Below are 13,755 nucleotides of genomic sequence, written 5' to 3' on the forward strand. Positions count from 1 at the left end.
CATCATTTCTTTCTTTAAATATGCTATGTATAATTTGTTCATGGTTTCTATCTGATGATTCCTAGTGTCTGAAATTTTCGTGGGCCTGTTTCCATTTTTCTTGTATCTGCTGGTTCCAACGCATGGAGTTTTATGTCTCTGTATTGCATCATTTTGTTCTGGTTATGTGCTGTATAAATAATGTTGAAAAATTTGAAACTTTGGATGCAAGTACTTTTATCCAAAAAGAAATGAGTTTCTTATGCCATGTATCGCGGGGTATAACCAGTCAATCATTATCAAATTCAAGGTTTGAAGTTATTTGCAAGACATAGGCAATTCCAGCATGATATTCAACTCTGAACTAGGGCTAATCTACTTTCAATTTATCCTCATCTTGAAGGCATAGCTCTTCGAGTATTAGCTTATTTGGGGGAGGGGTTTTCTCTTTGGTTTAAGCCAATTAACATATGAAAAGGTGTTCAACATCATACATATTTAAGAGTATTCCAATTAAAGTAGCAATGAGTTTTCACTTATCAGATTGTTACATTTCACTCAAAGAAGGTTTAAAAGTTGACATGGGCTGGGCGTGGTGGCTTAAGCCTGTAATCCCAGCACTTTGGGAGGCCAAGGCGGGTGGATCACGAGGTCAACAGATCGAGACCATCCTGGTCAACATGGTGAAACCCCGTCTCTACTAAATATACAAAAAATTAGCTGGGCATGGTGGCACGTGCCTGTAATCCCAGCTACTCAGGAGGCTAAGGCAGGAGAATTGCCTGAACCCAGGAGGTGGAGGTTGCAGTGAGACAAGATCGCGCCATTGCACTCCAGCCTGGGTAAGGAGTCAAACTCCATCTCAAAAAAAAAAAAAAAAAGTTGACATGAGTGCATATCTTTTATTGGAAAGGATGTGCATCAAAATATTGACAGTTCTTACCTCTAAAAAGCAGACCTGCAGTTCGCTAAAGGGGAGAAATATATTTTACAATTTTTAGTTTTGAAATTTGACTATATAAGTTTTTTAAAATAAAAATTTTAGAGTCAAATGCCTAGATTCTTACTTTTTCTTTCTTTGAGGAAAGTTTTTTCTGCATCCAAAGTTATGGAGCCTAAAGAACATTTAAAATGTATAAAGGGTTGTTGATTTCCTGAATGACTGGCTCATACAATAGTGAATGGAGCAGAAATGTCTGCCAAAAAATAAAATGCAAGTAATGATGCTTTAAAACTTTAGCAACACAGTTCAGCAAAGCATTCATAGTATTTCAATATTTATTTTTTCTGTGTGATGTCAGAGTAATGCACCTGCTGTGACATTGCAGAGATCAAATTGAATATAGTTTATAGGTTTGTGTCTTCTTGAAACTCACTTGTAAACTTAGAATCAAGGTAATTGGTGCAGCCTGCATAAAGTCAGGGGCTTAAATTGCCATATGAACGAAGAGGTTCCTAATATTTAAAAAACTTTAAATTTAAATGTGATTCTTGTCTATTTTTGTTTTCTTTTTATATAGCCACTATCCAGGCATGTCAGGGGTGTGTGTGTGTGCATATGCGCATATGTTTGTTTGTGTGTGTGTGTGTGTTTTGTTTTGTTTTAATTGCTGTTTAGGGATGTGGTTTCTTTTAGTTTTCTATTTTTGAAGTTACTGAATTTTCCCTCCTGATCTCTATTCTCAAATGGACTTAAATTCTCTCATGCTGAGTAGCTCTTCTCAAGTATACTTGGTACAAGCATTTTAAGAACCACAAATCAAGCTCATGCATGAGCTAAAGATGGGGCATAGAGTAAAATTCTAGAACTCGATTGTCCTTCTTGTCAGGCTGTAGAATTGAAAGCTATTTTAAAAGAAGAAAATGTTTTGGAGCGCCCACAGCAACAATTCATATTTTATATATTTCTTACAATGACCAGCAAGATAACTTGATTTTTGTATAACTGCACCAAGCATAATATTTAAGTTTTCTGATTATATCTCATCTCTGGACTGATGGAGATTCAGTGGAAATAATGAAATCCTGATGCTTATGCTGCCTGGCCTAGCTTCAGCTTGAAAAAAGGATAGCCTAGGAATGTCATTCTAGAATAAATCTTGAAGTTTGTTTGTGCTTTGTTAATTCCTAGGTGAAAAGGTGTTCGTATCTCTCTATGGAGCTGCCATAGACATGAATATAAGGCTGGATAAGAATTCCCTGACCATCGAGAAAACCTATATATCTCTGGCCAATCGGCGAACTATAACCATTCACAACCGCAGTAATATCATTGCCCGTTTCCTGTGGAAGGTATTTGCTACCCAGCAAGAAGAGGACAGAGAAAACTACAGGTTTGTAACAAAAATCACCTATATGCAGTAATTTGTGGTGGGGGAAATGTAAAACTCAGTTATGAAAAACCAGTAAATTTTGTACTACATTTTTAGCCAACTCAACCAATGTCACATTTTCCTAACTTGGTTCTGGTGTAAGGCCCTCTTTTGAAGCTGTTCGTTTGAACAATGTGAGCTGCGCTATGTGGAACAGAATATCCATTCTGGGTTAATGTAACGTGGTTATAGTTTAGCAGTAATGGAATGCCTAGATTTTGAAAACCAAACCTGTCATTCTTTATTTCAAAACAAATCTGCCTCTCTCTATTACTTTTCATAAGCCTAACCAGGTTGATCAGGTGTTTTTTCTTTGTTTTGTTTGTTTGTTTGTTTTGAGGCAGAATCTCACACTGTCACCGGGGCTGGTGTGCAGTGGTGGGATCTCAGCTCACTGTAACCTCTCCCTCTTGGCTTCAAGCAATTCTCCTGCCTCAGCCTCCCAAGTAGCTAAGATTATAGGTGCCTGCCACCACGCTTGGCTAATTTTTTGTAATTTTAGTAGAGACATGGTTTCATTATGTTTGCCATGCTGGTCTTGAACTCCTGATCTTGCGATCTGCCCACCTTGGTCTCCCAAAGTGCTGGGATTACAGGCATGAGCTATGGTGCCTGGCCAGGTTGATCAGCTTTTATAAAGAGTTCCTAAAAATAATCTATTTGGATTGGCATCAATGTGGAATTTTTTTCAGTAAAAAGATACTTCTAGAAAATATGGAGAGTGAGGAAAAAGAAGGGCTTAGATATAATGGCTTTTATAGTCTCCGTTTTAGTAGCATTGCTTAGTCCCTGCAAACTATATAATTTAATAATGATTTCTCACTGGCATCTTTAATATTTTGCTTTTTAAAATGACACTTCAGGCAGTGGAAAAAATTAATAAAATGTAAAACCAAATGGTTGTAGCTAATCTCATCACTGTTAAATTTTGAAGATTTCTTTGTACTGAATCCATGCTTGCCTCTTTTAAGCTCCATTTTCATTTTTATCTCCTTCCAACCTCTCTGAATTAACTCTTTTGCTGCTTTCATTGGAATTTATTTCAGCCTTTTTTATTTGCCTCTCCATTTTCATTAAAGATTAGCCCTGGGAAGCTTCAAAGCTTTGTTTAAAACCAAGTTCGGGGTGATAAAAATAAATCTTAGGTCCCTGGAAACCAGGAAGAACCCCCCCGCCCCCCCTCAGTGTGCAGTCCCTAATTGAATCAGAAACCATGACAATGACAGGACACAGTGGGCCAGAAGCTCTGTCATCCAGACAATGAGCTTTAATCACTGAATTGCCACTGTGCTGTCTTTAAAAAAAAAATGAGGAAAGAAAAACCACTTATGCCTAAAAACTTCCTTTGGCCTTAGAGCATAGAAATAGCCATGGTTTTAAAAGGCACAAGGAAAAGGATCTGCTACTGCTTCCTTTGTCCGGGTTCCCCAGGTCATGTGTGCTCACCAGCAATCAAAATGACCCAACATGCTTTGAAGGGAAAGTGGGAGAGGAGATCCAGGTAAAGAAAGCGAAACAGCGGCCAGGCGAGGTGGCTCACGCCTGCAGTCCCAGCAGTTTGGGAGGCTGAGGCCGGGGGATCACCTGAGGTCATCAATTCGAGGCCAGCCTGGCCACAATAGTGAATCCCTGTCTCTACTAAGAATACAAAAATTAGGTGGGCATGGTGGCGGATGCTTGCAATCCCAGCTGCCCAAAAGGCTGAGGCAGGAGAATCACTGGAATTCCAAGGGCAGAGACTGCAGTGAGCCGAGATTCCGCCATTGCACTCCAGCCTGGATGACAGAGCAAAACTCTATCTGAAAAAAAAGAAAGTGAAACAGCAAAGTAGTGTTTCAGTATCATTCTTGTTCTATGGGCATAACCCTTTGTGGTGAATGAATACACTTGTAAGAGAGAAGGAAAGCCAGCTTTAATTTCAGCCCTGTCTGTGCATTTGACTGTATGGTTAGTATGTGACTGATGCCATGCCAATGCCCAAAAGCTATGTTAGGAGGTTAATTTCAGCAGTTAAACTCTAGAAAGATTAAAACCAATGGTTCTCAGAGATGCTGAACTGCAGAGAATATAATCTCAGCCACAGTGGATGGGCATTGATTTTCATTTTTTTCCCCACTTCACCTCCCCTGAAACTCACACCCCTATCTCCTTAATACTGTCTTTTATTGTTCCTTTTCTCTTGCATGGTTTTCTTTAACTATCTCCCTTGCTCTGTTCGTTTTCCTGGCAACTTTTTTGTAACAAGGGGAAAAACATAGGATAGTATTTTCATAACCATGATTGGAAGCCTGATTTTTATCATCTAGAATCATGACCTCTTAAACAACAGACTTGAAAAGTGGCTTCAGATAAATAATACCATTGCTTTCACTCTGGGTGACATACAGGCCCAGAACTCCTGTTTCTCCAAACCGGACTGTGATATGCATATCTGTGATATGCTGCCCCTTTCTTTTTTTTTTTTTTTGAGACGGAGTTTCGCTCTTGTTACCCAGGCTGGAGTGCAATGGCGCAATCTCGGCTCACCGCAACCTCCGCCACCTGGGTTCAGGCAATTCTCCCGCCTCACCCTCCTGAGTAGCTGGGATTACAGGCACACACCATCATCCCCAGCTAATTTTTGGTATTTTTAGTAGAGACGGGGTTTCACCATGTTGACCAGGATGGTCTCGATCTCTTGACCTCATGATCCACCCGCCTCGGCCTCCCAAAGTGCTGGGATTACAGGCTTGAGCCACCGCGCCCGGCCCTATGCTGCCCCTTTCTTTCCTCCCAGCTCTCTCCTGCGTGCCAGGAGCTAGGCCAAGAGGCAGAAAGGATGCCAGTCATGCTGGTCTCTTGTTACACCAGGGCGGCACTTCTTGCTCTACTCTCCATTGTTCCTCAATACATCCCCAATCATAATAATAAGAAATCAAACAACTTTCCTATTATAAGCCATGAATTCTTGTCCTTGAAATAACCACCATGAAATGCCCAACCTCTTGGAAAGGAAGGCGAGTACAGACAAATTTGCCCTTTACTGAACATTTAGTTCCTGCCTCTGGACAGGGCAGTGGCGCTCTGCAGGCAGCGGTGCTCTTGCTATGAGTGTAGGCCCCTCCTCCTCTGGGTCACAAATTCTCAGATTGTGTCCCAGGTCACACATTGGGCCTGTAAAGCAAAATGTTCTTTGGTAGCTTGCTTATGGGCAGACGTCTGCCCATCCCTGAAAAGCAGCAACGAGATCTTTAGCTAATGGGGTGAATCCTCTCTTGAGCACCCCAGGAAGGCCTGCACAGGTGAATGTGGCATTACCGTCTTTATGTCTGACTCTCTTGCTCACGATGGGTTGCACCTTCTTCCTTTGTTCCCTATCCTTCAGCAGCCTCTATGGTTAAAAGATTTAACTTCTTTGTAAATTTTCAGGTCACGCTCAAGAGCCTGCCCACTGTTTTCCTGGCATTTCAACATGGCTTAAAGCATGTCCTCTGGCATTCATCTCCAGGGGCTGAAAGTTGCTCAGAGGTCACTTCAACAATGCTAATAGCTTTACCAGATACACTCAAGTCCCATCCTAGCCATCAAGTTTTCTTGTCTTCTTGTAGCTTGACGACAAAGACTTGAATATCTCTTCTTCTAGTGGAGGAATTTCAGCCCCAGGAATCCCTATTCCTTTCTGGCGGTTTACTGTTTGGCCTTCCTCCACACCTGCCTCAAAGTATTGCTAAAAACCTTAGGACACCTGTCCAGGTTTGGGGACAGAGGGTTGCTTCCATGCTACACGCTTGGGTGATGATGTTCCTTCCTCTAGGAAGAAGTTCTGTGCTTTAAAATTGTTTTTGTTTTTTTTTTTAACTTGAGAATCAGATGTGTAGGGACCTTTAAAACATCACCTTTTAGTTCTTTCTCTTGATGTTTTTCTGGGACTTGCAGAGAAATTAATCTCTTTAGAAATGGAGGCTGCATTCATCCCTCCTTGCTTCCTCAACCTTGTCCTGAGGGATTTTAAAACATTCTGCAAGATTCTTTATACTTATTCTTATCACGTTCACTGTATTCAGAGACTTGGCGTGGGCTTTAAGGATTTTTGCTCCCCATTTCCCCAGCCATTTTCTCAGTAGCAGCTGGCTCTAATTCTTGATTTGCTCTGTACAAGAGCTCCTACAATTCTCAATGGAGCCCCCCAGAGTGGTCAGCATGGATTTACTCCGTTACATGCAGATGCAGGAAATGACACCTTTCTTTAGATAGAGCAGTTTTCACTGGGCTTTGAGCCTACCCACCTGGGTTGTAATAAACTCAATCTCAGTTATGTTTACAGGACCCTTTCCTTCCGTAGGGTTTATAGAAAAATCTGAAGATGTATGTGGTACTGGCAAACAAGAAGAGGATCCCTAGTTCATTTGTGACATTCATCACAGAGTTGCTAACTGTTCAGGGTCATGTGGTCCATTTTCATTTGAAGGTGGATGGCTCCACCCCTTGTGGGTGCTGATGGGAGCAGGTTACAGGTCTTGAGTGTGGGGTTCCAAGCCAAGTGTGGACATGGGAGTATTTCTTCCAGCTCTCAAGACCATGGCTCTTAATTTTTAATCTCCTCAGCATTCAGTTGGCACCTCTTGTGTGTGCTGAAGGGAGCAAGTTACAGGTCTTGAGTACCTAAAGATGAGGGACTATGCTGATTCAACCTTGCTGCACCAGAGACACAAGTCTTCCCCATTGACTGTTGTCCAGGCTGGCCTGTCCTTGATGCATGAGGGTGAAGGGGTTGATAGCTACTAGACCATTTGTAAAATGGGTTAAGTCCATGGTTACAGTCCAAGGCTGGCCTGCTATTAGGCTGTCTGATGAAAGGTCTCCTCTATAAAGAAAACCATCTCTGAATGCAGGAAACCATGACTATCAGCAGGACAAGATGGCAAAACACTAGACTGAGATAAATAGAAGCCCTTGTTGGAGTCAGGCCGCCCAAAGGTGTGGCTGTACCCCTCCTCCTTAGACTCTTAGTCATGGCTCCAATTCTCCGTCAGAGGCAAAGAAGAAGAATCCACTACCCTCTTGCCTCCCTTTCCCTTATACTGGCTGTTACCGATTTGGAGTTTCAACAGCATGGGAGAAGAGCAGCATTTCAGCATTTGTTTTGTTCTCTTTGGTTTCTGGTGCAGGGATTACATTTCTCATACTCCTCAGTTCATGGAGTATTATCATCCTTATCCTCAGTCCACACAAAGCATTTTATTTATTCGCATACATTCCCCACCCCACTCCTGTTAATTCCCCCAAAGATATCATTCCAGGATGTGAATGTGTCTATCTTTTTATGTGAATCTGTTATTTCCAAATATATATTATCTTAGGGGAGAGACAGACAGAAGTCATATTTTTTCCATTTTCTCCTTTTTTTCACGAGGCTGTACGCTTAACATCCTTTCACGTTGCTCTGTGTGTATCTAATCCATTGTCTCCACCTTCTGCAGACCAGACCACATTGTGTCTCCCCCACATTTCCCCTGTGTATCCTTATGGAGGGGCATCCACAGGCTCATGCCAATACAGGCATGTTAGGCAACCGGGCCAAAACTGTAGTGCTTCAGCCTGAGAACTGATTGGCATTTAATTTCGTAAATGACTTGTTTTCTGTTTTAAAAAGAAATACATTGTGCACTAATAAAATTTAGAAAATATTAAGACAAGCACAAAGATGAGGGCGAAATTTCATTCTAATCCTTCCAGCCAGAGAAACCATAGTCAATATTTTGGTATCTCTTAATCTGTTTTTTTTTCCTCAGTAAGTATGGGTTTTTTTACTTTTTTATTGCAAAAGCGGGATTATTGTATATGTTACATTTTACCACTTTGTTTTTCACCTTAAAAATACTTCAGACATTTGAAAATGATGTTAAATATTCTATTTAATCCCACTTTCCTAGCTGCTTATTATTCCCTAATATTCCCTGGATTCTTACGAGGCAGTGTGCATATTGGTTAGCACCAGGGGATTCAAACCTCCAAAGACCCCAAAGTCCAGGCTGTCTTTCAGCTGTGTGATCTGGGGCAAGTTACTTAACCTTTCAATGCCTCAGTTTCATCATCTGTATAGTGGGAATGATGATCAACATGCTAATGACCCTTCTGGGAGTTACGAGTATTAAATTATGTGATGTATGTGAAAAGTTTGACAAGTACCCAACAAATATAATGTTCATGATTCCCATTTTGGTTCGACCAGCGCTTCATTATCTTACATCAAATTTGCTCACTTGATCTGGTGTCCTTCCAGCACTTTAATGAGCATCTTTGTGGCTGTGTCTTTGTTTATATCCATGATTGTTTTTAAGATTTATTCCTGCAAGTGGAATATTTTTGGTTCTTAAGGGTATATAATTTGTAAGGTTTTCAAATCAGTATCAGATAACAAAATCTCAAATAAAAAAGCAATAGATTCCTTTCTTTCTGTGAACTGAGCTGTCTTTAATTTGCCCTGCTGTGCCCAGCAGTATGGAAGGAATGCTGCTAGTCACCTTGGACACTGCCTTCCACCTGGCAATAAATATCAAGTACAAGATGCTTTCTTCCTTGGAACCAGAACACGCTGAGCCCATTTCTTTGACTTCTTTTTGCAGTGTGACCAAAGCACCCTGAACACATAAGTTATTTAAAAAGAGTTATTTGACAATAGTTGGAACTGGGTCTGGAACTCAGTGATCCTAGGTTCCCACTCAGCACTTATATTGCTATATAATTTGTCTCTCACCACTGGTAATACCAGTACAATGATGGGAACATGGTCATATGTCCTGGGAGGAGATAAAATTCAGTCTGCAAAGTTCAGGAGAAGTGTGAACACAGCTCCGGTGGGGGCAGTGAGTGGAGGATTGGGGAAACCTGCTGTTCTCTTATCACAGTGGATATTAAGAGCTAGAAAGAGAGAGAAAAGGAGGTCCCTGAAGGCATAGGTTGAGCATTTTATAAGCTTGACAGCTTGGTGATTGCCTACGGTTGACAGAGAAAACTGGTATTGATGGAATTGCCAGCTTTGTCCCAGGAACTGCACTAGAGGCTTGATTACATTTAACCCTCAACACGTTTCTGATGGAGCAGCTCCTATGAAGGCATTGAGGCTTAGAGGAATCAGGTAACTCCCAAAGTCCCAGAGCTAGTAAATAGATCATGGAATCACTGTGCAAACCTAGTCCCTGCTGGCCCCAGGTTCTATTATCCAGGTAACTAACAGCTAAGAAAGAATTAAGGCTAAGCAAATTTAAAAGGAACAAAATTGTCCTTGCCATGTGAGCGGCAGAATAGATGTTAAATATTTAAAAGGCAGCTCGGAAAACACAATTACCTGAAAGAAAATATTTGTCCAGATATCTGTAAGGGCTCAGGAGTAAAGCAATGACTACTGAATAGGAAAGGAATCCAGGGAGGCCCTCTTAAAGAAGGTGGCTGAAAATGAGCAAACAGGCTCTGAGAGTTCTGAGGACCGAGTGCAAGTGCAGCAGGTTACAGACTCAGGGCAAGGAGGGACCACTCCAGGGTGATGGGTGAGGACATTTCCAGGAGGAGGGACTGGAGAGAAACCCTTTACAAAGTTCTTCATGAGAGGACCCACACGAATCTCACATTTCCTGTTTTCTTTAGGGTCGGTGATGATCAGTTCAAAGAGGAGAAGGATGAGACTGATGAGTTTTTTGAAGAGTGCATTGCTGATCCTTCACTCCGAGAACGTCTTTCTGTTCTCTCCCGAACCTTTGCGAATCAGAGGAGGCCGGTGCAGGGAGACAGCATGATCTTCTTCAATAGCGTTTTCACTGTGGAGCCCCTGGTGAGCATATAAATAAAAGTTGACCATACAGGAAACCTAAGTGGGAGCATAGGGCTTACTTTGACAAGAGTACTCACTTGGGGACTGAGACAGTGAGTTCCAAGAGAGTGAAGAGTCCACCTAAAGAGCCTCACCATCACCTGAGACATTATAGAGGAGGCAATGGTAAGAATGTTATGGGACACGTATATAGGTCACGATTTTCACGCACCATCACTGTGTTAACCACTTGCTCTGGCTTACCCAGTTCATCTCATTTGAATATGTATTTGCTTGCAAATGTATGATACAAAATCCCATTAAAATTCCATTCAATTAAGACAGAAATTTTCTGACTTGCTCAAGGCCTAACAGCTGGGGTCCATGGTTAGAAATTCATCCCTGATTGACCTGTCTGTAGAGCAGGATTTCTCAACTCTGGCACTGTTGACCTTTGGGGCTGGATTGTTCTTTGTCCTAAGCATTGTAGGATGTTTCATGTAAAGCATCCTTACTTTTACCCACTAGATGCTAGTGTGACAGCCAAAACTGTCTCTGTACACTGCCAAATATGCTCTGTTGGACAAAACACCTGGGCTGAGAATTGCTTTGTCCTTCATTCATTCATTGCATACTCATTGACTGCATGGTCTCTATCAGGCACTGTGTCTGTGCCAGACATTGATGGACAAAACAGACATGATCCTTGACCTCATAGTCTGTCTAGTGAGAGCTGTGCCAGAATTAGAATGGGGCCTGTCTGATTCCACAGACTAAACTCTTAACCACTCTTTCTCCCTACTGCCCCAAATTCAAAATAGCTAGCAGCTTTGCTCTTGACTCTATGCTAGGTGCTGTGCTACAGGCCTCCTGTGCATTAGCTCACTCCCACCAGGCAGAGAGTGATGTGAGGATCAGAACAGCAACGAGAGGTGAGGAAGCCTGCAGCTGGTTAGAGCTGCCGAGTTGCTGCCATTTAAATCAGGCGGAGAAGAGACATGGACCTGAGGACACTTGAGAATACAAGATTGCTTGTGAGAAATGTCACTGACTTAGGCAGGCTCATTTTCCTTCCACCTGCACTTCCAAATTGTTGTCAAAGGCTGTAGCATGGAAAAGGAGTTCCATGGCTAAATAAATTTGAGAAACACGAGGCTCAATATTATATGAAAGGTTTCTTGGGTTTAAGACTCTGAAAGCCTTTAATATGCTAATGTGTGTTGTTAATCTCCAAGAGGGAGCTTTTCCCTTGGAGGCACCCTCTGGGACACTGTTTTGTGGGGCCTGCTATGTGAGTCACTAGAGGAGACAGTAAGTGTTCTAGTTCAGAGATTGAGGTGGTTTTCATAGGCTGAGAAGTTGGAGAAGGCTTCTTGAGAGAAGAACCTGGGCCTGAGTCTCACAGGACAGGCCTTTTGGAGAATGAAATTGTTGGTGTGCATGGCATGGTTTACCCAAGGCTCCATGAGTAGATTAGTTTCTTGAGGTCAAAGGTTCACATAGGGAAAGAAGTTTGGAGATACGTGTCAAGGCTGAGACTTCTGTTATGTCAGAGGACCATCCCGGGCTCAAGTGAGCAAAGGGATCTCCAAATATAATGGGTTCGATCAAGATGAGGACCAAATTGAAAACAGGTCAAGCCCAGAGATAATGGAAAAGGTCAGGAAGGAATGATAGGTGCATGCAAACGGGTGCCTGAGCTGGGCTGAGGCAGGGAAGAGCAGTGCAGTCAGTTATAATCATCTTAAATGTACTGGTAAGGTCCATGCCATCTGAGACTGTTTCCAGCTGCACTGGATATCCAGGCTGATGACTACTGCTCCTGGGCGGCCCTGAGACCACAACGTGGTGGTCAGGAGGAGTCTGGGGATAAGCCACCTGTGGTGAGTCCGGCCCATTTCTATTTCAGAGGTCAACATACTGGAATTACCTCCAATGTGCTTCTCCTCATGCTTCCTTCCATAACCCACAGCTCAGTGAAGCTGATGTATGTGTGTTAATATATGGTGTCTACTGTGATAGTTTTTAAATTCCAGGTAGGAACTGAATTGAGCATTCTTATTACGAGGCATCTTTTCTCCCTTAGGAAGAAAAATGTTTCAGAAATACACAGAAATTATACCAAAATGATAATTTTTAAGCAAATGAGACTAATTTTATTTGTATTGTTGGGGGTGGGAATGCTAGAAATAGAAAGATGGAAATATTCTCTTACAATATAAATGGTCTTTATGGAATCTATCATGATTTTATTTTCCTTCTGCACTATTCAGTCTTTCTTCTCATAATAGTATTCATTCGCTGGTTGACAATTTTTGCAAAGTGAAAATGAAGGCATGAAACTTTCCTAGTTTTTCCAAAGTTATTCTGGTCAAACACCAGAGCTCAGTATCAGCTATAATGAATTGCTTACTGGTGTTAAATCTCCTTACTTAAAAACTATAGTTCCTGAAAGTTTCGTATAAATGCAGTTCTTGTTTGTGAATGTACTAAAATCTTACCTTATACATTAGTTTTAAAGGTATTTAATGGGAAAATTCTACCATTTCCCAGGCTTCTTGGCACAAATGCAAGCCAAGAGTGCTTTTAACTGTTGAGGTTTTGGTTTTCTGATTCAGGAAAATAAATGCTCAGATGAGGGAGCTGGGAAAGAATTTTTAGAAGAGAGATCTGAACTGAATATTGGAGGAAGGGTAAGATTTAATTAAGTGGAAAAGGAGATGGAGAATGTTTCCAAATGGGAAAATTACAAAAACAAAGAAAGATAACTGAGGTAATTCCATTCTTCCTACTTCTGAAATAGAAATGGGCGGGACTCAACTGTGGCCTAACCCTCAGCCTCCTCCTGACCGCCATGTTGCAGGACTCACCTGTGGCCTACCCCCAGCCTCCTTCTGACCTCCATGTTGCAGGACTCACCTGTGGCCTACCCCCAGCCTCCTCCTGACCTCCATGTTGCAGGACTCACCTGTGGCCTAACCCCCAGCCTCCTCCTGACCTCCATGTTGCAGGACTCACCTGTGGCCTACCCCCAGCCTCCTCCTGACCTCCATGTTGCAGGACTCACCTGTGGCCTAACCCCCAGCCTCCTCCTGACCTCCATGTTATGGTCCAGGGCTGCCCATCCCCAGGAGGAGCAGTCATCAGCCTAGATCTCCAGTCCAACTGAGAAGAGTCTTGGACCATAAGAAGAATCTTAGCAGTACATCTAAGATTACCACGACTGACTGCTCTTCCCTTCCTCAGCCCAGCTCCAGCACTTGCCTGCGTGCACCAATGATTCCTTCCTGATCTTTTCCATGTCTCTGGGCTTGACCTATTTACAATTTTGGTCCTAATCGTGATCTAACCCATTATAAGTTGAGATCCCTTTGCTCACTTGAGCCCTGGATAGTTGTCTGACATGACAGAAGTTTCATCCTTGACACACGTCTCCAACCTTCTTTCCGTACATGAACCTTGACTTCAAGTGATGTTGGAGGATGTTTCCAATTGGGAAAATTGTAAAAACATACCATTAGGGAAGGAGAATAGAAGAAACTTGAGCTACCTGACCAACTCACTGTACTTAAAAGACTGTAGGCTGCCATCTCCCACCACACTTTTGCAGAAACACTG

At 42.2% G+C, this 13,755-nt stretch overlaps 1 protein-coding gene across 23 annotated transcripts in view; it reads left to right on the top strand.

Moving 5' to 3' along the window:
• The window catches only part of HYDIN (HYDIN axonemal central pair apparatus protein), a 516,394-nt gene that overhangs the window by 174,808 nt on the left and 327,831 nt on the right, over positions 1 to 13,755 (top strand). For all 23 annotated transcript variants that reach the window (XR_008478211.2, XR_013530165.1, XR_013530166.1 and 20 more), the window contains 2 exons: positions 2,111 to 2,312; positions 9,975 to 10,158. Coding sequence is in view for 19 of the 23 variants with exons in the window: in XM_078357699.1 (XP_078213825.1) it covers positions 2,111 to 2,312; positions 9,975 to 10,158 (386 nt within the window). In the remaining 4 variants the exon portion in view is untranslated. The remainder of the gene's footprint in view (positions 1 to 2,110; positions 2,313 to 9,974; positions 10,159 to 13,755) is intronic.

Source organism: Callithrix jacchus, chromosome 20 (genome assembly GCF_049354715.1).
Source record: "Callithrix jacchus isolate 240 chromosome 20, calJac240_pri, whole genome shotgun sequence".
Classification (NCBI taxonomy): domain Eukaryota; kingdom Metazoa; phylum Chordata; class Mammalia; order Primates; family Cebidae; genus Callithrix; species Callithrix jacchus.